Source organism: Salmo salar, chromosome ssa14 (genome assembly GCF_905237065.1).
Source record: "Salmo salar chromosome ssa14, Ssal_v3.1, whole genome shotgun sequence".
NCBI lineage: Eukaryota > Metazoa > Chordata > Actinopteri > Salmoniformes > Salmonidae > Salmo > Salmo salar.
The window spans coordinates 22,790,014-22,813,337 of record NC_059455.1 but is presented as its reverse complement, the minus strand read 5'-3'; the positions used below and the strand labels follow the sequence as shown (position 1 = coordinate 22,813,337).

At 41.3% G+C, this 23,324-nt stretch overlaps 1 protein-coding gene across 3 annotated transcripts in view; it reads right to left on the bottom strand.

The window, feature by feature from the left end:
* Positions 1–2,645: 2,645 nt before the first annotated feature.
* LOC106569075 (tenascin-R) overlaps positions 2,646–23,324 on the bottom strand; it is a 127,403-nt gene continuing 106,724 nt past the window's right edge. For all 3 annotated transcript variants that reach the window (XM_045694089.1, XM_045694091.1, XM_045694090.1), the window contains 8 exons: positions 23,088–23,231; positions 20,125–20,255; positions 16,232–16,364; positions 15,695–15,846; positions 12,417–12,513; positions 8,866–9,027; positions 7,924–8,087; positions 2,646–7,263 (listed from right to left, as the gene is read on the bottom strand). In XM_045694089.1, the coding sequence (XP_045550045.1) occupies positions 7,141–7,263; positions 7,924–8,087; positions 8,866–9,027; positions 12,417–12,513; positions 15,695–15,846; positions 16,232–16,364; positions 20,125–20,255; positions 23,088–23,231 (1,106 nt within the window). In that variant the 3' untranslated portion in view covers positions 2,646–7,140. The remainder of the gene's footprint in view (positions 7,264–7,923; positions 8,088–8,865; positions 9,028–12,416; positions 12,514–15,694; positions 15,847–16,231; positions 16,365–20,124; positions 20,256–23,087; positions 23,232–23,324) is intronic.

The window sequence follows — 23,324 nt, the reverse complement described above, 5'->3', positions numbered from 1 at the left end:
TTAAGAGGCAGTCTTATGATTGTATACAGTGTATGCTGTGACATGTTAATAAATGGGACAAAAGGGAAGGGTTCAAATAGACCCATGGATGGAAGGAGGAAGGGATTTCTACACAGATGGTACATGTGAGCATCAATTTCTACATGGCTGGGAAGTTCACAAAAGACTGTACTTTGCAGAGTAGGTCTTTACCTTCTGGCCATGTTGTCTTATGCACAGATGCTCTCTGTCCTGTGTTATCTCTTCACTCTGCATGTAATGGGACTCAACTCAGACAAGAAAATATACATTCCACATGCAATTATTAAGTATTTCATGGTCCTCTTCATGGACTGTTTATCAACATATGAAGACCACATGAAGACCGTCTTATAATTAAATGCTGACATAGTTTGCCTTTGTAATCATGGCTATGGATGAGCCTACAGTCATTTGCTGGTAGAGTAGCAAAATTCTGGTAACTTTGGCAAAAATCCTCCAACTGACATTTCTGGAAAATCTGTCTATTTTGAGAAACTTGATGGAATTTTGCAACCGTGGTCAAAACACCTGTTCAGTTCATGACCAACTAGTCTACATGCTCACGGTAAGGTCACACTCCTCGCTGACTACACCTTCTCCTTAAGAGGGGAATAGAGAAAACATTGTGGGCTCACTGTGGTTGCTGACCCAAGCTGCCCCACTGTATCAAGTATGTGGGTCAGCAGCCCTGACATGAACTGCCTGTTCTAAACCACTGCTAAAGCTCTAGATCTTTCCTCTCCTCTCTCCACCGTGCAGACAGCATGCAACATCCAAAAAGCACAGCTGTCAGAGTAGATGATCATCGGGACTGAGCCTTATTGGTTGAGCAACGACGCCGTCTCTAATCAAGTACTACAGTACATTGAGATACAGAAAAGAAAAGCTATAGACTCTGACTTACATTAACTCTAATACTAGATATAGTTCCTTTTTAATGCAAAACCCATACATATTGGCTAAGTGTAATACAGTATGTCCCCACAGCACAAGATGTTTCCTACTATATACAGTCCAATCAAAGGTTTAGGACTACAACTCCATGTGATCAGTTCAATTAATGATATCATCACCTTGCACACAAACTTACTAGATCACTAAGTAAATCACGCCCTACAAGAAGAGAAAAAGCAAGAGAGAGACAGCAATCCATGCAGCCAAATATTCTTACCTCTTTTATTTGTCTGCCTCCAATGGAGTTGTCACTAGTCTTCTTCATGCCCTGCAAACATTCATGTTGAGTAGCCCCCTGGCTTACTAAATGTTAGCTAAGTCTGAAGTGTCAGTGCTGTGCATCAATCCATTTCTGTCCCTCAATTCTCAATTAAGCCAACGTGTTTATGGAACTATTACCCATTCCAACTGGGAGCAGCACCTCCTCCTATTCACTTGTCAGCCCCAATTTGCTTCCAGGGCTCAGTCAGTTGTGAAGCCAATGCAAGCCGCTCAGCCAGTCTTGGGGCTGGTTTTACAGTGCCGCCTTTCATCACATTCAAACCAGTGATCTGTGAAATGACTGGAGGGCTAGAAGAGGGGTGAAGGGACCTCAGGACCCATTAATGGTTGGCATCTTTATACAGTACGTGTGAGACAATTGAACAATTAAGCAGGAGTTCACGTGTTATTAACAGCACATAAGAATACCTATTCTGGTGTTAGGCTCAAGCTCGCAACAGGCAGCAGACATCTAGGCGTTAATTACATTTACCCAATGTTACTGTTTGTTATAGGGCAAAAGTTCAAGTTCATCATTTTTTATCACAGTATATTGCAATATCTTGTGACAATCTGGTTGTCATATGGCAGTCAGTGACATGTTGGTTTTGATTAAAGCAGAAATAATTCTGTTTTACAAAAGCAACACTATCCATGGTATATTTTGATAAGGACAGAATATAGCTAGCCATGGCTTGGGCCTAATATTTGATAATTCCCACAGTATTATGCTGTCCTGTTTAAATCATAACCGCTTCATTGTTCTTGTAATTGTGTTGTTCATTATTTAGTGGACCATTTCTGCATGCTAGACATTTTTATTTAATTAATGACTAATTAGGACATGCCATTATTATATGCCTACAAACGATTTATCTGTAAATATGAGCATGCTCTCAAATACAGTACTGTATAGTGTTCAACATTATACAATTCTGCAGTGGATGCTGTTTTGTGTGTTTAAGCATGATCCTATGCAAATTGTGTGGTCTTGACCTGATCATGACCTTATTCACTATGTAGAGCACTACTTTTGATCAGAGCTCTATGGGCCCTGGTCAAAAGTAGTGCACTATATGGGGAATAGGGTGCCATTTTTGGATACAGCTCGTGTCTGTGTTAGGCTCTGACTCCGTGGTTCAGTTAGCGTCTAGTTTGATGGCAGACCCTTTGCTGCAGCCACCACAGAGAACCCCATCATCATCAAAACAAACTATACGTGTGAGTTACTGAGAAGACATTCTTTGTAAAAATAGGCCAAGAGATAAGAAGAGTATTGAATTATTTAAAAAACTATTGGTGTGATTGAAATTATTGTTAGATTGTTGTGTTTATTTATAAAGTATGTGAAATGAAGTTGAGACAAAAAAGGACATCTGAAACAAGAACTGCACTTTTTAACAGCAAAATTGACAATTGGAATATTTTATTAATATGTAGAAAATGTATTAAAAAAGGAACTATACAGTACATGTTTTAAGTTAAACTAGAACTAATCTCATCGGTAATATCCAGGATTATCCAACACAATCCAGATACTCATCAAAATAACTTTTCCACAGTCCCAACCTTCCTTCACATTCTTCATGGCAAATAATACAGATAGCATAGAACTGGGATCTTAATCCAAACAGGTAAAGTACACATTTCAACAATCCTTGTGGCTATTTCTCAGCTAAATAGTAATGTTGCATCAACTGACAAATTAATTACATAGCTGTGTCTAGTAGTCATAAATACAATGAAATAAATAAAGGACAGGAAATTATTCCACTCATTAACTATGCCTGATTAAATCACACAACAAAGGAACAGATTGTGGGTTTGAGTTGTGATCCAGTGTGAGTTGTTTCTCCAGTGCATTGTGAACCTGTGATTGGTAAAGTAATGGGGGGAAGACTGACAATTCTGAAACACTAGATGATCTTTTTCCATCTGCTATGCAAATGATTAATAGAGTGAAGTCTGTTCTCAACATTGTTGGATAAATGCAGTCTTTTGATTACACTCCCTTCCTCACACAGAAAATTCTTCAAATCTTCTCTCAGATGTAAATACAAAGATCTGCATGCTGTGCACCAGATAAAACAGAGAGATACTTTATAGTATCTCATCTGTTCAAATAGAAGAGCAGACCACATGTTAACTTGGCCCTCTGGTTATGGCGTTCGAAAACAGGCTGTGTCCCAAATGGCACCCTATTTCCTATTTAGTAAAATACTTTTGACCAGGACCATAGGGCTCTGCACAACTGAGCTACTTTTGACCAGGGCCATAGGGCTCTGGACAAAAGTAGTGCACAAAATAGGGAATAGGGTGCCATATGGGATGCAGCCCAAATTCACCTATTGATCTGATCCTCCTACCACAGCTCCTGGTGGAGCAACAGCAACAACATTCCCTTGGAAAGCATACTAAGAGGGTAACAGCAATATTAGTCTTACAGCATATCAATAGGTTAAATGTGTAATTCTGATTTCTTAAAATAATGTAGGCTATTTCATGTTGGATCATTTACTTATCTATTATGAGTGGCATGTGACATATCCATGTCGAAGCACTTATTATCCTAGGCCAATGTAATCATCTTAAAGTGATGGGATAATTCACCCACAATCTGCATGATTTTTGTACAGCCATGCAATTGTCCCTTAGTTAATTTACATATGGACTGTGATGAACTGTGATTAAAGCATTAGAGTATATTCTGCGAGGTTGATTATGTGTTGAACTGCAGTCCTATTATGTCAAAATCGGTTTCTACTCATGAGGCATCAGAACCATAGAAATAGAATCACAGTGGTCTGTGTTACTCCCATTCTAGTTATTCCATTCTATAATCAGAACTATACATTCACCCTCTTTCAAGTGATGGCATGTAAGCAATAGTAGCAACGATAGTGGCAGGTATAAGGGGCCAGACTGTTTCCCCCAAAACGTAAGTGGTAATCACATTATTCAACATATTATTCTGCTTCTGCAATGTCTGGTGGAGGTCTGACGACGCCTAGGAGAGGTATACTTGATCTACATTTCTCGGTTTTCACAGCTTATGGAGTTAGTAACAGCATCGCATATACTATTCCTGTCACATATGTGCAATGTAGTCCTGAAGTGCAAAGGCACAAAACATTACTTTATATTCAGCATATTGAGATTCTATTATCTTTCTTACTGACAATACATTTTCTTCTGTGAAGAGTTTATCTCGCTTTTATTACCCTCCTCAGTATTCCTCGATCTGTTTATATTCTTTTAGCACTCAGCATTTTCGCAGCCATCATTGATTACATGCATTTGTATTTGAGGTTCCCTCAATAGCTAGATGTCCTATTACATCACAAGCCAATGGATAACAGTGGCTTAATGCTCTAATACCTTTCATTCAAAATTCAAGCAGAATTTTGTAGATATTCTCTCTTTTGCTCCTCTGAAACAACATCAAAACAGGTAAGGGGATTTAGTCACTCCAATTGAAACATAACTTTACCAGCTCAGACTTGAATTCTTGGCAGAGATTCTGGGGGTTGAAATACTGACAAGCGTAACAGGGGTGTGAAGGAAAAGGCTATGACTTACAGAAAGGAATCATAACATAAATAAGAACTACAGTATACACGTCCTGAAGTTTGGAATAGGCCTTCTGGATAATCTTGTCAGAACACCTCACCTAACCAAATGTTTTGTGGACAATAACGCTGTATAATTCTGATTGATTGACAATTATAAATTCTGAAAGACAGCGTGACTTTTTTTGGGAGGAGTCAATAAGCATTCGGGTTAGAATTTGGGCACACCAGGATTTGCCAAAAGAGACACCTCTTTTGTTCCATACAGTACATTCCATCTGTTATCTACAGAGCTTCATCACTCTCATTCCTTGTACAAAATGCACTGAGACATACAGTAGTTAGTCTACATAGTTAATAAATAAGTACACACCCTATTCTAGTAAAAACTAAACAATGTCTTGCTCAGGGAGTTCAGATGCATTGCATTAACAGCTCTGAAACAGTTACTTGACGAGTGGAATTCTGAGGAGAAATTCAACACTTAAATACAATAATATTCTCATTACACATTTGTTATTACCATGGAGGTGTTGCTCATACTGTTAGTATGCAGTAGGCTCCTCCCTTCTCAAAACAAGTCTGTCTTAACAACTATGATTAGAACAATAGGGGAAGTAGTATCAGCGTTTCATAAAGCTCCTGATTCCTATACCGATATATTAGTACCAGCAGTCTACAGGATGGACAATCACCAATGTTTTAAGTCATCAAGTCTAAAGGACAGTGAATAACCAAAAACATATACAGTTATTATGTTACAAACACACTGTGTGGTTGGTAGAGTTTGTAGAGATTGGGTGAGAGAAAATAAAGTTAATTGGTCAATAAAAACCACAAAAAACGGAGAACAATAGTAAATGAAATGGTTTGATGAAAATGATAAGTAGAAATGCAGTGTATTCATCCATCAAATGTACATTGAGGACAAGAGGGGTTCGCTATAGCAGGCCAAATGTTACTTGCTCTGGTGGCGTAACACAGTTAGACAGTAAATACGGGTGAGACAGGAAGAATGAACTGTATATAGGACGACTATTGAACACCATAACATAATAAATGTGTATAAATGAGCTTACCAGTTTCAAATAATACTGACAAAGAACAAGTGCTCAGAATGTAACCATGACAATTGTTTCTGAGATTAAAACCAAGTATCCCCCCAAAAAATCTGCTGAAGTGAGGATGTGGTTACAAAGAAAGGGAGCTCTGTTGACAGTTTCTCTTCAGCAAATCTTTGGTTTCATGTCTGAACAATTATTAGCACCATCACTGCAAGTAACATAATGGGGAAACATTTGAGAGTGCTAATTCATATACAGTATCTTTATACCACTTTATATTTGTTTGTGGAGTTGGAATTTCCTCAAGGAGAATACCGTATGTGAATATTGGTCAATAATGTTATATATTTCAGTTATGCAGGGCAGTATAAAGACCAGTATTGAATGACAGTGGTCATACTATGTATAACCTCAGTGCAAATAACTTGCTCACTGTTATTTTCTTAATAAATGGGCACTGGAGAATAAGCTTGTACATTTCAAGTTGAGCACAATCATTGTTTGGTGCTCAATGTTTCTTCCATTCCAATCAGGGTGTGGATTTTGGATTTTATTTTACATTCAAAAGTAAATTGGCCACATGGACATAAATATATAAATAACTGATGTTGAATCCACTATTACAGGCTGGTACAGTATGTCACTTGGTGATGGCTAATACTGATTAGCTCATTATGAGTGACAATGGTTTGTCTATGTCCAATGAATTGCTCCATGCAGGCATTTGTCTATAAAACCCATAGAGGGTTGCTATTTCAATAAAAATCGCAATAACAAGGTATCAAATCATATCATGTAATAAATGGACTTTTACCATATCAGTTATAAAAATAGAGATATCTTACATGTTTAAGGGCATATAGAATTTGGTTAAAATTACTATTTTTAAACGGGAGAAATAATCCTAGCTCTCATGTACTCGTATTTTATAGATAGAGAGAAGTTCATGAACTTTACTCTGAGCTCACCAGGACAGGGCAACTGGCTAAACACAAAAACCCAGTGGTTTACATCTCTTCCTATATTAGCAAATAGATACAGTAGCCTCAAAATTCAGATTGACTCACACTATGTTTCACTCATTTCACTAGTGGAGTGAAACAAACACGAAACAGAACTGAATTCAGTCTGGTTTTCCGGGCTAGCAAACATAACCATTGTCATTCAATTGTTCTAATAAATGACATAGCTCATCCTTTTGTCTTTCAGCCTTACGTAAAAGTGGGAACAGCTAGCTGGATTGGGGGTAAGAGTGTACAGGGGTAAAGGGTTTACTCTGGAGGAGTGGACCTCCTTCGCTTGCCACTGATGCTGCGGTAGTTAAATGGCCTCATCTTCATCTCCACAAATGGGATAGAGAACTCATGACCCTTCCAGTTATGCCAGTTGATACCCTGTAAGATCAAGAGAGGACATTGGTTAGAAACCTACACTGACATATTAGTTATGTAACTTCGATTACATATTGCTTATGTGCCAAGTGAGATAGGTTTAGATATTGTTCTGAAATGGTCAGTTCACTTCTAATTTGAATGTAACATCCTCAGCTTTCTCCTTATTATCAGAGCAACCTTTTTCCTTACAATGGTATTTCCTATAGTATTGAAATGTTCAGCAACATTTTGGACATTGGAACAAAGTTTCATTATATTTGGTGGTTTGAACTCACTGTGGTCATTGTAGCTCAGCATTCAATTAGTGGATAAAAGTATGCAGACAGTCTTATCTTACCTACAGTACAATGTAGCTAGTTCCTCTTATGTCTTTCTGGTTTCATTTCATGTCATCATAAGGTTGAGGAGATTGGGAAACTGCTGAATTTGTGTGATGTTGCAAGCCTTTTGTAGTAGCCTCACCAAAAGCTCTTTACAAGATTTGTACTTTTTAACAAAATCACACTGGTGGAAAAGCAGCAGGAGCTTTAAAGTATAATACAAAGGAGCTGGCCTTACTGCCTTCACTTTCTTTATGTCATTAATTGAAATGACAGGGACTGTGGTCTTTAATGTCAGTCGTCACCGCTCAGTCACAGTATGGAGAACAGGGACACTCACCTGACTGTGTCTCGACTCGCCATATTTTCCATTCAGGTTGGCCCGATGGCAGTTTTTGTACCACCAGGCTCCTTTGTAGGACAGAGCACAGTTGGTCACAGCAATGTCATTGTCTCTGTCCTTGGTGGAGAAGGGACGGCCTTGGTGATAGATCAGTGCGTCCCCTGTGACAGGGAATGGAAATAAATTAAATAGAAGGAAGCAGCACAAGACATGTGCACACTGACAGTCTGAACTGAATAATACTGCAGGGCTAGAGCCAAGCGGTGGGTGGATGGGATTAAATAAGTACTTTTGCTTCAAGACACCATAAGAGAGATGGAAGAGAATGGCTTTTATGGTTTTCTAAAGAAATGTATTTTCATCGTCAATTGCACACAAGGTCCAACCAATACTTGACTTCCTCTTTTAACCCAACCCCTCTAAATTGGAGAGGTTTGGGGGGCTGCCACATTGGGCGCCAAGGGGGGGGGGTGTTGTTGTGGGGGGGACGGGGATGGGTTAACTGCCTCGATCAAGAGCAGAATGACAGATTCTTCACCTTGTCGGTTCGGGATTTGAGCTTACAACCTTTAACTGCTAGGCTATCGGGTACAGTATTACGCATCTCTTCAATGTTAAAAGTAATATACTGTACATTTAATAGGGATACCTAGTCAGTTGTACTGAATGCATTCAACTGAAATGTGTCTTCCGCATTTAACCCAAACCCTCTGAATCAGAAGGGTGCGGGGGACATCCACATCTTCAGTGCCCAGGGAACAGTGGGTTAAACTGCCTTGCTCAGGGGGAGAACAACAGATGTGTACCTTGTCAGCTCAGGGATTCGATCCAGCAACCTTTCAGTTACTGGCACAACGCTCTAATCACTAGGCTACCTGCCGATCAGTTGCTTGATCTTAAATCAGTGCCACGTAGAGAAGAGTGTAAATAAATGCTCACCAGCTGTGCCATTATACTCTCCTATCCTGAGTTTGTATAAATTCCTGGCATCTCCGATGGCGAACTTGTCATAGTTGGCATAGACAGACTCCTGGCCATCCTTCATGTCGATCCGGAGCTCGTAGCGTCCTTGAGCTGCAAGCTTCTGTATGTTATCCAAACCTGAAGAAGAAAAAGAGATAACCAATGGCAGTTCAAATTATAAACTGCGTGGTTCGAGCCCTGAATGCCGATATGCTGACAGCCGTGGTATATCAGACCGTATACCACGGGTATGACAAAACATTTCTTTTTACTGCTCTAATTACATTGGTAACCAGTTTATAATAGCAATAAGTCACCTCAGGGGTTTGTGATATATGGCCAATATACCACAGCTAAGCGCTGTGTCCAGGCACTTCACATTGCGTCGTGCTTAAGAACAGCCCTTAGCCGTGGTATATTGGCCATATACCACACCTCCTTGGGCCTTATTGCTTAATTAACTCACTCAAGTCTGATATTAACTTCTACCTGAACCTTGACATGGTAAGAACCGATGCACACAGGAAATGACATAGAGATAAGAGGAGGCGGACAGTGAAGTGAAATTTGTCCATATCTTCCAGTCAACAGTCTTTGGTCCATTTGGCCTTGCTGCCGCTGCTGCTGCCAGCCCAGAGCCCAGCCAGGCTGTGATAAGGACCAGGGAGATTAGACCTTGCTTTCCCAGGATAACAAATCTCCTCACTTGGCAGGGATGTTTCAAGTTTAACCTCAAGCTAGAAATCATATGATGTTGTAGATGCCTCATGATAGCAGATAGCAGTTTTTTTTACCCCATGAAAAACTTGAAGCCTCTGATGATAAGCATTGGGCTGAACGAGGGAGAAACTGGGCTCGGGCTCCGACATGTCAGCAAAAGATACAATCGGCATTACAAACAAAAGAAATCCCTGGTGACAGGGGAAAGGCAATTGGTGTCATAAGATTTGTTAAACATTGAGTGAAGTCCAATTTGCCATTGCATAATGCAGGATCATCTGCTATTAACCTGATAGCAAAGCTTTTGCGTCAGCTTGATTAGAAATAGCCAGCAGGATTAAAAATGCATTTGGAGGCTGTATTCTGTTCTCACTATATCTCATAAATTAACATCTCTTATCATTTTAGTACCCAGCTTACTCCTACACTTCCACAGAAATTAAGGGGCAAATTAAAAAGAGCGATAATGATCGCATATTGCACAACTGCGTCAGTTTCTTTATAATACGTCTTCAAATTGACAATATATTTGGCCTGGGTCGGGTTAGTGAGTCAGACTAATGGATATCACCGCAGCTGAAATGAAAATGTTCTGTTTTCAACTACTGATAGTAGCATCTGTTAATTCCTGTTTCTTCACTGTGAGGCAACCTTAATGTGAAGTGTTTCCCTGCAGAAAGAGCTATTCTGTCCGTAGCAGGATAGTTAAACCAAATGTCATTTTGTCTCCCAGGTCTAACACACAGTCTGTGCGGCACGATGTCGGATAAAAAAAAGATCAGGTGTGCTTACATCATCTGAAGCCCACTATGATGTCCTCTGAGAGCACCACTATTCTCCTCTTGAGGTCATATCTATACCATATTAGTGTCAGTCACAGGAATGGTACAGTACATGGCTACAGTGCTCCTGTCATGGCAGGAGGTGTTTTTGCAGTGTGGACAGACAGTTATCTATTAGTATGAGACTGGGCAAGGAGGAGCATTGGGTGTGCTTGCCAGAGCCAGAGGTGACCTCCTACTGTGTAGTTAATGACAGACAGGGGATATGGGATGGGCCTGGCAGTGTAGACTGGAGATGCATCCTAAATGGCACCCTATTTCCTATACTGTATACTGCAACACTTTGGTCAAAAATAGTGCACTATATAGGGAATAGGGAGCCATTTGGAATGCAACCTGGCTCAGCCAGAGCTGACGTCTACCGTCCCCAGCAGGAGTGAGCACAGCACTGAGTCAGCAGGAATGAAACAGGTCTTAAGGAATATCTACTGGGTGATAAGTGCTTTTAGCTTTTACCAATCAGGAATGAGTCAGGATTCATACTGGTTTCCCAGCACATTGGATCTGTGTCATTAGTAGATGATATACTGAAGTACAGCTTGGTTAGGAACGTAGTGGCAATTGGTGACATAGAAAGAGGCATGACAAAGACTGGGGACTAATGTTCTGCAGGGTCATCGATTTTCTGCAATGTTCTAAAGCAGGGGTGTCAAACACATTCCATGGAGGGCCTAGTGTTTGAAGGTTTTTGGTGTTTCCTTTCAATTAAGACCTAGACAACCAGGTTAAGACCTAGACAACCAGGTTAAGACCTAGACAACCAGGTTAAGACCTTGACAACCAGGTTAAGACCTTGACAACCAGGTTAAGACCTAGACAACCAGGTTAAGACCTTGACAACCAGGTTAAGACCTAGACAACCAGGTTAAGACCTAGACAACCAGGTTAAGACCTAGACAACCAGGTTAAGACCTAGACAACCAGGTGAGGGGAGGTCTTTACTAATTAGTGACCTTAATTCATCAGTCCAGTACAAGGGAGGAGCGAAAACCCACAGACACTCGGCCCTCCGCGAAATGAGTTTGACACGTGTTCTAATGGTTAAATTCATTAACAATAATTTTTTTGGTTATGAAAGTGTACTCTACTGTGATTCAATTTTTCTAATAAAAGTACAAAAACTAGTTCTCAAGGTTGGGATCTCTGCTGTGAAATATTGATGTTGACGTCATCTTTTAGCCATTTACAAAAACAACAACATGAAAACTAGCCCATGAAGAAACATTGTTCATTTCTAGCTTTTCTAATCAATATAATTATGGATGTTATAATGAATTTAATTATGGATGTTATAATGAATATCATTATGGATGTTATAATGAATATAATTATGGATGTTATAATGAATATAATTATGGATGTTATAATGAATATCATTATGGAATATCATTATGGATGTTATAATGAATATAATTATGGATGTTATAATGAATATAATTATGGATGTTATAATGAATATCATTATGGATGTTATAATGAATATCATTATGGATGTTATAATGAATATAATTATGGATGTTATAATGAATTTTGCTGAAATATTCCAGAGTGCATCAAAGGAGAGCGCCCTTTTGTTTTGTATCAAAATCAAAGCATTTATGAAAAACAATTACCATGTAATCTCAGAGAGAAATGAGAGCTGAATACATCCATTAATAAATCACAGAGCTAGTATTTGTGAAGTGAAGTAATGAAAGAAAGAGAGGAGAGAGAGAGACTAGAAACAACAGACTAGGAACAACAGACTAGAAACAAATGTGTAAATTAAGTCAACTCTTAATCCTGCTGTGGGCGATAAGCAGAAGCAGAGACTGCAACACAAACACAAAGGCCCCCTATTCCTATATTAAATAGTGTACAAAACTACACACTCTACCCCAAGAGTGGGGGGTATCTCTCTAGAGCGCTAAGTAGCCCCGAGAGATACCTCCTAATAAGTTGAAATGAGCTGTTGAGAAAATTTACCGAGCCAGAATTCATCCTCTAGGTTCCCAAAGCCGACCCTGTAGTCACTCCACTTCCTGGAGAAGTCGGTAAGGCCATTCTGACGACGTTGGAACACCTGGAACACAGACCAGATACAGAGTGAAGACCAGGTGGCAACACTTTGATTCCACCTACAGTTGTGGCAAAAAGTTTGGAGAATGACCCAAATATTAATTTCCACAAAGTTTGCTGCTTCAGTGTCTTTAGATATTTTTGTCAGATGTTACTATGGAATACTGAAGTACACTGCTCAAAAAAATAAAGGGAACACTTAAACAACACAATGTAACTCCAAGTCAATCACACTTCTGTGAAATCATACTGTCCACTTAGGAAGCAACACTGATTGACAATACATTTCACATGCTGTTGTGCAAATGGAATAGACAACAGGTGGAAATTATAGGCAATTAGCAAGACACCCCCAATAAAGGAGTGGTTCTGCAGGTGGTGACCATAGACCACTTCTCAGTTCCTATGCTTCCTGGCTGATCTTTTGGTCACTTTTGAATGCTGGCGGTGCTTTCACTCTAGTGGTAGCATGAGACGGAGTCTACAACCCACACAAGTGGCTCAGGTAGTGCAGCTCATCCAGGATGGCACATCAATGCGAGCTGTGGCAAGAAGGTTTGCTGTGTCTGTCAGCGTAGTGTCCAGAGCATGGAGGCGCTACCAGGAGACAGGCCAGTACATCAGGAGACGTGGAGGAGGCCGTAGGAGGGTAACAACCCAGCAGCAGGACCGCTACCTCCGCCTTTGTGCAAGGAGGAGCAGGAGGAGCACTGCCAGAGCCCTGCAAAATGACCTCCAGCAGGCCACAAATGTGCATGTGTCTGCTCAAACGGTCAGCTTACAACCCAACACCGTGCAGGACGTTTGACATTTGCCAGAGAACACCAAGATTGGCAAATTCGCCACTGGCGCCCTGTGCTCTTCACAGATGAAAGCAGGTTCACACTGAGCACATGTGACAGACGTGACAGAGTCTGGAGACGCCGTGGAGAACGTTCTGCTGCCTGCAACATCCTCCAGCATGACCGGTTTGGCGGTGGGTCAGTCATGGTGTGGGGTGGCATTTCTTTGGGGGGCCGCACAGCCCTCCATGTGCTCGCCAGAGGTAGCCTGACTGCCATTAGGTACCGAGATGAGATCCTCAGACCCCTTGTGAGACCATATGCTGGTGCGGTTGGCCCTGGGTTCCTCCTAATGCAAGACAATGCTAGACCTCATGTGGCTGGAGTGTGTCAGCAGTTCCTGCAAGAGGAAGGCATTGATGCTATGGACTGGCCCGCCTGTTCCAATTGAGCACATCTGGGACATCATGTCTCGCTCCATCCACCAACGCCACGTTGCACCACAGACTGTCCAGGAGTTGGCGGATGCTTTAGTCCAGGTCTGGGAGGAGATCCCTCAGGAGACTATCCGCCACCTCATCAGGAGCATGCCCAGGTGTTGTAGGGAGGTCATACAGGCACGTGGAGGCCACACACACTACTGAGCCTCATTTTGACTTGTTTTAAGGACATTACATCAAAGTTGGATCAGCCTGTAGTGTGGTTTTCCACTTTAATTTTGAGTGTGACTCCAAATCCAGACCTCCATGGGTTGATAAATTGGATTTCCATTAATTATTTTTGTGTGATTTTGTTGTCAGCACATTCAACTATGTAAAGAAAAAAGTATTTGATAAGATTATTTCATTCATTCAGATCTAGGATGTGTTATTTTAGTGTTCCCTTTATTTTTTTGAGCAGTGTATAATTACAATCATTTCATACGTGTCAAAGACTGTTATTGACAATTACATGAAGTTGATGCAAAGAGTCAATATTTGCAGTGTTGACCTTACTTTTTCAAGACCTCTGCAATCCACCCTGGCATGCTGTCAATTAACTTCCGGGCTACATCCTGACTGATGGCAGCCCATTCTTGCATAATCAATGCTTGGAGTTTGTCAGAATTTGTGGGTTTTTGATTATCCCCCCGTCTCTTGAGGATTGACCACAAGTTGTCAATGGGATTAAGGTCTGGGGAGTTTCCTGGCCATGGACCCAAAATATCGATGTTCCCCGAGCCACTTATTTATCACTTCTGCATTATGGCACGGTGCTCCATCATGCTGGAAAAGGCATTGTTCGTCACCAAACTGTTCCTGGATGTTTGGGAGAAGTTGCTCTCGGAGGATGTGTTGGTACCGTTCTTTATTCATGTGTTCTTAGGCAAAAGCAACCCCACACATGAATGGTCTCAGGATGCTTTACTGTTGGCATGACACAGGACTGATGGTAGCGCTCACCTTGTCTTCTCCGGACAAGCTTTTTTCTGGATGCCCCGAACAATCGGAAAGGGGATTCATCAGAGAAAATGACTTCACCCCAGTCCTCAGCAGTCCAATCCCTGTACCTTTTGCAGAATATCAGTCTGTCCCTGATGTTTTTCCTGGAGAGAAGTGGCTTTTTTGCTGCCCTTCTTGACACCAGGCCATCCTCCAAAAGTCTTCGCCTCACTGTGCGTGCAGATGCACTCACACCTGCCTGCTGCCATTCCTGAGCAAGCTCTGTACTGGTGGTGACCCGATCCCGCAGCTGAATCAACTTTAGGAGACGGTCCTGGCGCTTGCTGGACTTTGGCGCTTGAACCACTCTCCTTGAAGTTCTTGATGATCCGATAAATGGTTGATTTAGGTGCAATCTTACTGGCAGCAATATCCTTGCCTGTGAAGCCCTTTTTGTGCAAAGCAATGATGACAGCACGTGTTTCCTTGCAGGTAACCATGATTGACAGGGGAAGAACAATGATTCCAAGCACCACCCTCCTTTTGAAGCTTCCAGTCTGTTATTCGAACTCAATCAGCATGACAGAGTGATCTCCAGCCTTGTCCTCGTCAACACTCACACCTGTGTTAATGAGACAATCACTGACATGATGTCAGCTGGTCCTTTTGTGGCAGGGCTGAAATGCAGTGGAAATGTTTTTTGGGGATTCAGTTCATTTGCATGGCAAAGATGGACTTTGCAATTAATTGCAATTCATCTGATCACTCTTCATAACATTCTGGAGCATATGCAAATTGCCATCATACAAACTGAGGCAGCAGACTTTGTGAAAATTAATATTTGTGTCATTCCCAATCCTTTTGGCCACAACTGTACATATTGACAAAGTACATGTCCCAAATGGCACCCTATGCACTATAATGTTGGGTGTTGTTGGGGTTTTGTCTGCAAGGTATATATCTCTTGCTATGAGACACTTACGATCCAGCCTCCTTCGTCTGTGGTCATATCACAGTAGACCTGCACTCCCTGATTGGCGTCTCTGTTGATGTAGATGGTGTAGACGCCGCTCAGGGACTCCCCGTTCAGCAGATGCTGGGCACAGTTCTGAGGGGTGGCAAACAGACGGTTTCCTGGAGCGGAGAAGAACAGAACACATGACATCCACTCAACATAATGGAGAATGACGAGGACTGGGCCCTCATCTGATATAGGGTCTGTTTTTTAGATCATAATTATTAAGATTATATGGCCAGGGGGATCTGATTCTAGATCAGCTATCATACTCTGAGATGCTTATTGAATATGGGCCTGAAATCTGGATAGAGTGTGGAGTGGGGATGAATGGATGAATGGGATGAATGGTACATGTTTGTGTGTGTGTGTGTGTGTGTGTGTGTGTGTGTGTGTGTGTGTGTGTGTGTGTGTGTGTGTGTGTGTGTGTGTGTGTGTGTGTGTGTGTGTGTGCGCTTGAGAGCATGTGTGTGCGCTTGTGTGTGTGCGTGCATGTGTGTTTACCTGTTGTGAAGGCCGTAGAGATGATATCGCTGGTCTCTAATCCCCTGGCAGCCTGCAACCTCACAGTGTATTCTGTGGTCTCTGCCAGACCCTCCAGACGGATCCACGTGTCTTCTGCATCCAGGATCAGCTCCTGTAGCACCACACACACACACACACACACACACCACAGAGGGGAGAACACACAGATAAGGGAACGGTAACTGATCCTAGATCAGCACTCCTATTCTGAGGCGCTTTGTGAATGCAGGCCCTGATCTGATAATCCCTGTTGTTATGAATAGGAGTGTAAGCACAGCATATACCTAGGGTTTTTAAACATCATTTATGGGCCTGTGAGTGGATACGGTACAGCAAATAGCTTTAGCTAGATCCAATCCAAACAAGTGTACAACAGACAGTAACCCATAGGGGTGATACTATCTGACTCCTACCAACAAACAACAAAAGCACCCAGGCACATTTACAGACATAAAACATTTATGTCAGGCCCATATAAATGTGGAATTCATTTTTCAGTGTTGTTGGCCCTTGTACAACTCTGCCCTGTGTTTTTCTAAATGATAAGAGGGAGAACTAAAAAGGAGAAGAAAATGACCTTATCAGACACTGGTGCTATAAGGAGCTGCCAGGAAGAAGAAGAATGGCTATTTCAGTCTAAAACTCAAGACGGCTCAGTTCCCTTTCATTGTTTTTGACAAATCCACTTTTATCAAGCTTATCTTCTGTCGCAGAGTGGATGGCATACCATTTTTCTCAGAGATCTCTTTTTCTGGCAGATGAAATAAAAAATAGATTTCGGTGATGAGCTCTCTAGGAGCTGGCCGTGACAGCAGCGTTGAACTGCTGCATCTGATGAGGCTTTGAGCCATATGAAATATCTATGAAGAACTGAATGAAATATTCAGCCATTTTGGAAAGTTACACATTTTAAGACATGTTGTGTGAATTATGCAGCTAAATCAGGATTGCAATGGACCTGACACTGTTTCACTGTAGTTTTTTTGTTAAGAGTAATATTTTATCTAATCTGGAAGGTCAACATATGATTCATAATCAAACTAACACAGATTACTGTGGTGAATATGAGGATTATATTAGCAGAGAGAACAGGTTGGGAAGAATTTATGGGGACTGAAATTAACCTAAGCAGAGTAAAACAACAGAGCTTGTTAATAAAACCAAATCCTCTGTGCATGACTGACACCCACTGGACAAACACAAGCACCAAAAACACACAAGGTCAATATAGTGTTAGTGCGTGTTCGTGAGTGTGCATGCATGTGTGTTGAAAGATATATAGAGTTGAAGTCGGAAGTTTACATTCACTTAGGTTGGAGTCATTAAAACTAGTTTTTCAACCACTCCACAAAATTCTTGTTAACAAACTATAGTTTTGGCAAGTCGGTTAGGATATCTACTTTGTGCATGACACAAGTAATTTTTCCGACAATTGTTTACAGACAGATTATTTCACTTATAATTCACTGTGTCACAATTCCAGGGGGTTAGAAGTTTACATACACTAAGTTGACTGTGCCTTCAAACAGCTTGGAAAATTCCAGAAAATGATGTCATGGCTTTAGAAGCTTCTGATAGGCTAATTGACATCATGAAATCATCACCTCCACAAGTCTGGTTCATCCTTGGGAGCAATTTCCAAACGCCTGAAGGTACCACGTTCATCTGTACAAACAATAGTACGCAAGTATAAACACCATGGGACCACGCAGCCGTCATACCGCTCAGGAAGGAGACGCGTTCTGTCTCCTAGAGATGAACCTACTTTGGTGCAAAAAGTGCAAATCAATCCCAGAACAACAGCAAAGGACCTTGTGAAGATGCTGGAGGAAGCAGGTACAAAAGTATCTATATCCACAGTAAAACGAGTCCTATATCGACATAACCCAGCAAGGAAGAAGCCACTACTCCAAAACCGCCATAAAAAAAGCCAGACTATGGTTTGCAACTGCATATGGGGACAAAGATAGTACTTTTTGGAGAAATGTCCTCTGGTCTGATGAAACAAAAATAGAACTGTTTGGCCATAATGACCATCGTTATGTTTGGAGGAAAAAGGGGGAGGCTTGCAAGCCGTTGTACACCATCCCAACTGTGAAGCACGGGGGTGGCAGCATCATGTTGTGGGGATGCTTTGCTGCAAGAGGGACTGGTGCACTTCACAAAATAGATGGCATCATGAGGCAGGAAAAGTATGTGAATATATTGAAGCAACATCTCAAGACATCAGTCAGGAAGTTAAAGCTTGGTTGCAAATGGGTCTTCCAAATGGACAATGACCCCAAGCATACTTCCAAAGTTGTGGCAAAATGGCTTAAGGACAACAATGTCAAGGTATTGGAGTGGCCATCACAAGCCCTGACCTCAATCCCATAGAAAATTTGTGGGCAGAACTGAAAAAGCATGTGCGAGCAAGGAGGCCTACAAACCTGACTCAGTTACACCAGCTCTGTCAGGAGGAATGGGCCATAATTCACCCAACCTATTGTGGGAAGCTTGTGGAAGGCTACCCAAAACGTTTGACCCAAGTTAAACAATTTAAATGCAATGCTACCAAATACTAACTGAGTGTATGTAAACTTCTGACCCACTGGGAATGTGATGAAAGAAATAAAAGCTGAAATAAATCATTCTCTCTACTATTATTCTGACATTTCACATTCTTAATATAAAGTGGTGATCCTAACTGACCTAAGACAGGGAATGGTTACTAGCATTAAATGTCAGGAATTGTGAAAAATGTATTTGGCTAAGGTGTATGTAAACTTCCGACTGTATATATATATATATAAAGTGCAGTAACTGCATATATATATATATATAATAAAAAAAAGATTAAAAGCTAGTTAAGATAAAGACCGTGAGAACAGTACAGTGTTGGGCTCTTCGTCCCAAATAGCATCCTATTCCCGATATAGTGCACTGTTTGACCAGGGCACATAGGTCTCTGGTCATATGTAGTGCACTATATAGGGAATAGGATGCTATTTGGGACGCATTCTTGGGCTCTGCCTGAATGATGTAATTAGTTGAGAGAGATATCTGCTGTAGAATATCAGGGGAAATTGTTCCTGGTGAGTCATTAATAGGCATATTGCAACGGAATAACCTTCCTAATCTATTTTATTAATATTACTCAGCTACATCAAAGAATGTAATTAAAATGAAAACGTTTCCAGGAGTCAAATTAAAAGATCTAAACGGCTCTATTGCCGAGTAGAGCTGTGCAATGGGTCTGTACTAAGCGGTCATTTGTCTGGGAGATATTTACACTGTTTTGGTAGCTTCAAAACACTACCGGTAACAGTCATATTATGGCTCATGTATTATCAATCATATCTCCTAGGAGGACCTTTGGCTTAATGATACAGCATCGTGTGGGAGCTTGATTGGAAACTCATAGAAAAAGATTACCCTTACAAAAAAAGGTTGCAGTTTTAAAACTGCAGTAAAAGTGCAGTAACTGCATGTGACTGTGATATTTTGGACGCAGTAAATGCAGAATAACTGCAATGTACTGCAGTTGAACTGCAGTTACACTGCACTCTGACTGCAATCTTTTTCGTAAGGGAAGGCAGTGTTTTGGTGGCTTGATTGCTAGTCTGTGCTATAATGCCAATTCCTTGTCACTCATTGTCATGCCAATGTTTGACTTGAAAATGACAACAATGGAGAAAACAAGAGCACAGACAGATATGGTAAAGGCTAGTCTTTTGGCAGCTTGAAAACACTACACGTAACACGTATGGCTCATATTAATTTCCCATTTGAGCCGCTTTGGCTTGATACTACAGTATGTACAGTTCAGTGTGTGTCTGTGATTGGGAACTCCTGTTGATAAAGTTAGATACGCCCTACTGTATTCTGCCTACCTTTCTGCTGCCATCGGCTGATTTGTATGTAAGCATGTAGTTGTCGATGTCTGCGATGGGCGGTTGCCAGGAGATGAGGGCACTGCGGTGGTTCACCTCGCTGGCCGTTAGGTTCAAAGGAGCGTCCATGGCTAGAGGGGAGCAATCAGATAGCAGATAACTATATCCCTGTTCCATTGAGTCTAATCATTAGTGTCTACAGTATGTCCATTTCTAGTATCCAAATACTGTACTTAAATTGAGAAAGTTGCCCAATTATGATCTATCTCCTAATTTGATGAACACCCCTCTTGCGGACCTTAGTTGGAGTCACCCTGCTGCGAATGCATTCTAATTGTCCTTAACCCAGCATCCTTTACTGCTCAAAAATAATCAGCCTACCTGTGCTCAAGGGCTCATCGACAGATTTTTCACCTAGTTGGCGCAGAGATTTGTACCAGCAACCTTTCGGTTACTGGCCCAACGCTCTTGACCACTAAGCTACCTGCTGCCTGCTCTTGTTCCGGTTTCACTCCTTTTCCTATCTCACTCTCCTCCTGTTGTCCTCAGGTGTTTTCAGGGGAGATCTATGACAGTTCAGTAATTAACAGTGTTTTACCACTGATAGCCTCAGGCCTCAGGACTGAAGGACTTTCTACATGAGATGCAATGACATCTCCACACAGCAGTAGTACCCACTAGAGAAATTACAATGTGGGTGTCCACACTGCCATATCTGCCTCTTCGAGGTCTTATCTGACAGACTACCATTCTCGTCCTCTCTCCTCAACATGACTGCAATGCCTGAGAGGGCGTTAATCTTAATTTTCCTTTCATCCCCTTTAATTTTGATAGCATCTTTTCAAGCCATCACAATGCCTACACTTCTCTCTTTTGTGTTCTCTCTCTCTCTCTCTCTCTCTCTCTCTCTCTCTCTCTCTCTCTCTCTCTCTCTCTCTCTCTCTCTCTCTCTCTCTCTCTCTCTCTCTCTCTCTCTCTCTCTCTCTCTCTCTCTCTCTCTCTCTCTAGTTAAACCCCATGCGAACACTATTCTGAGAGATGGAGTTTTTGGACATATAATGTAGAGGTGTCTCAACATGCAAACAGATGGCAAGTGAAGAAAATCAGTAAATCTCCCTCCTGTTTCCATCAAGAAACAATTAATAAGTGAACCCCCATGCACTGGTTCAGGTGGATACTAAACCAAAGTACTTATTCTGAAGACACATTATCATTTCTAAAACTTCCTTAAATAAAATCTCTCTCGCTGGTCAAGTATTTTAGAAATTGAGTCAGCAAATAACTTTATGTTCATAAGAGGCCATCAACACAGGCACATTTTTATCAGAGCATAACAGTCAGCGAAAACAAAGCGTAAGGGGAGAATAACCGCATCGAAAATTAAGTAACACCCAAATTAAAAATGAAAAGTCTCTGAAGTCTGGTGAACTTGGCTACCCCGTCCAGTGATTACGTGTCAACATCAGAGAACAAGGCTGGCCCTTGAGTAGCAAAACCAATGGCCTGTGACACTTTTAGACAAATTAATTTGTCAAAAAACAGTGTCTATGAATTAAGTTTTGCAAAGGGAACTGGTTGATTAAATAAATATAGTGGAATTGCCCCTCCTCATAGGGAGACTTTTACCGCAGAACAAAAAAGCCCCCAAAAGCTACTAGTTGTTCTTTTTTTCTGGACATTTGTTTGTGAACACTATACGGGCAGCAGCCCACTTGGTCTGAAAATGTTCATGTGGTTCTACTATAGTGCAGCCTGGGCCACGCTGCTCCTTTGGGGATATTAATGCCCTGCTGCTGACAGAATTGTTTTGTTCATGAAACACTGAAAATAAAGTTCAGGGCCCGGTTGCACAAAACATCTTAAGTACATTTTCCCCTTATCTTTTCCCTTAAAGTTTCGTAACTTTAAGTCAGTTGCACAAAACATTTTAAGGCAAATCTCCCCCTTAAATGAAGTGAAAAAGTTAAGGGTGCCCATGAGGTCCCTTAAGTGCTTCATTCAGTATGGATATCAATGTAAAACGCATTTGTGGAGGTGAATGTTGCTTTCCTCTACCCTGGTTTCGAAAAGAAAACATCCATCAGCAAGCTAGATAGCTAAACAATGAAAGGTGCATAATCCATGGCTGCATAGCAATGTGTCTAGGTAGCTACCTACTCTGCTAACTTGACGTGCTAGAAAGTAATAGAAACAAGTTCAGAAAAAAGTAACAAAAAAAACGTGTTTCATTATCTTCTGAATCAATTTGTTTCTCCTGTCTTGATTGTGGAAGTTCTATTTTGCGATCACAAAATAAATGTAATCTCTTGGATGAGAGGATTCATTCAGTGAATCAGGTCTTCTCTATGGCAACCTGATACTCTTTCTGCCATATATGCCTTCAAACCACAGTAAAAACTTAAATTATGCCCTTACCTAATGAAATATTTGAGGGGCTCTATGCAACACCCTTAACTTAGGTAAGGGAACATTATTCCTTAAGGGAAACACTTAAGATGTTTTATGCAACCTGGCCCAGAGCCCCAACTCTGCTAATCTACACCATCTTCCTCCCCTCCTCTTTTCCCTTCCCTAAAGTGGAGTAGGTATGATATGATTGGCTTGTGAAGGTCGTTAGCTAGAAGTACGGTGTCCATATTAGGACAGCCTCAGTCTTGGCAACTGAGATTTTTTTATTTTTATGTATGAGACTGAGGTTGTCCTAATATGACACTGTATACCAGCATTAGATACGTGGTCAGTCAGTGATCACACTGCAAGGGCCTCAATGAGAGGGGAAATTATTCCTGTTGCTAATTAGACACACTTTAACTAAGAGATGTGAGAGGGCACACGTTAATTGAATCGAAGTACGTTTCAAGGAGTTTTAAGTAGCTTGCCTTGCTCTCAGTAGTCTTTGTGGGCTAGTTCTGAATGGGTAGGTGGAACAGTAAGTAGCTAAGCAATTAAAGTACGTAACATACGTGTTGCAAAGTTGGCGATGACCGTTCCACTGGTCAGGGGTCCCTTGGTAGCATAGAGGGCTACAGAGTAGGTGGTGCTAGGCAAGAGCTTAGTGAGCTGGTGCTCCTGTTTCCCACCCTCCACCAGGAAGGTGTCGGCTGTCACTTAAGGAGAAGGAGGAACACAAATACTTACATTAGAATAGGGGAATACATGAGATTGTAAACAAACCTGGCATTTATGATTACATTAAACAA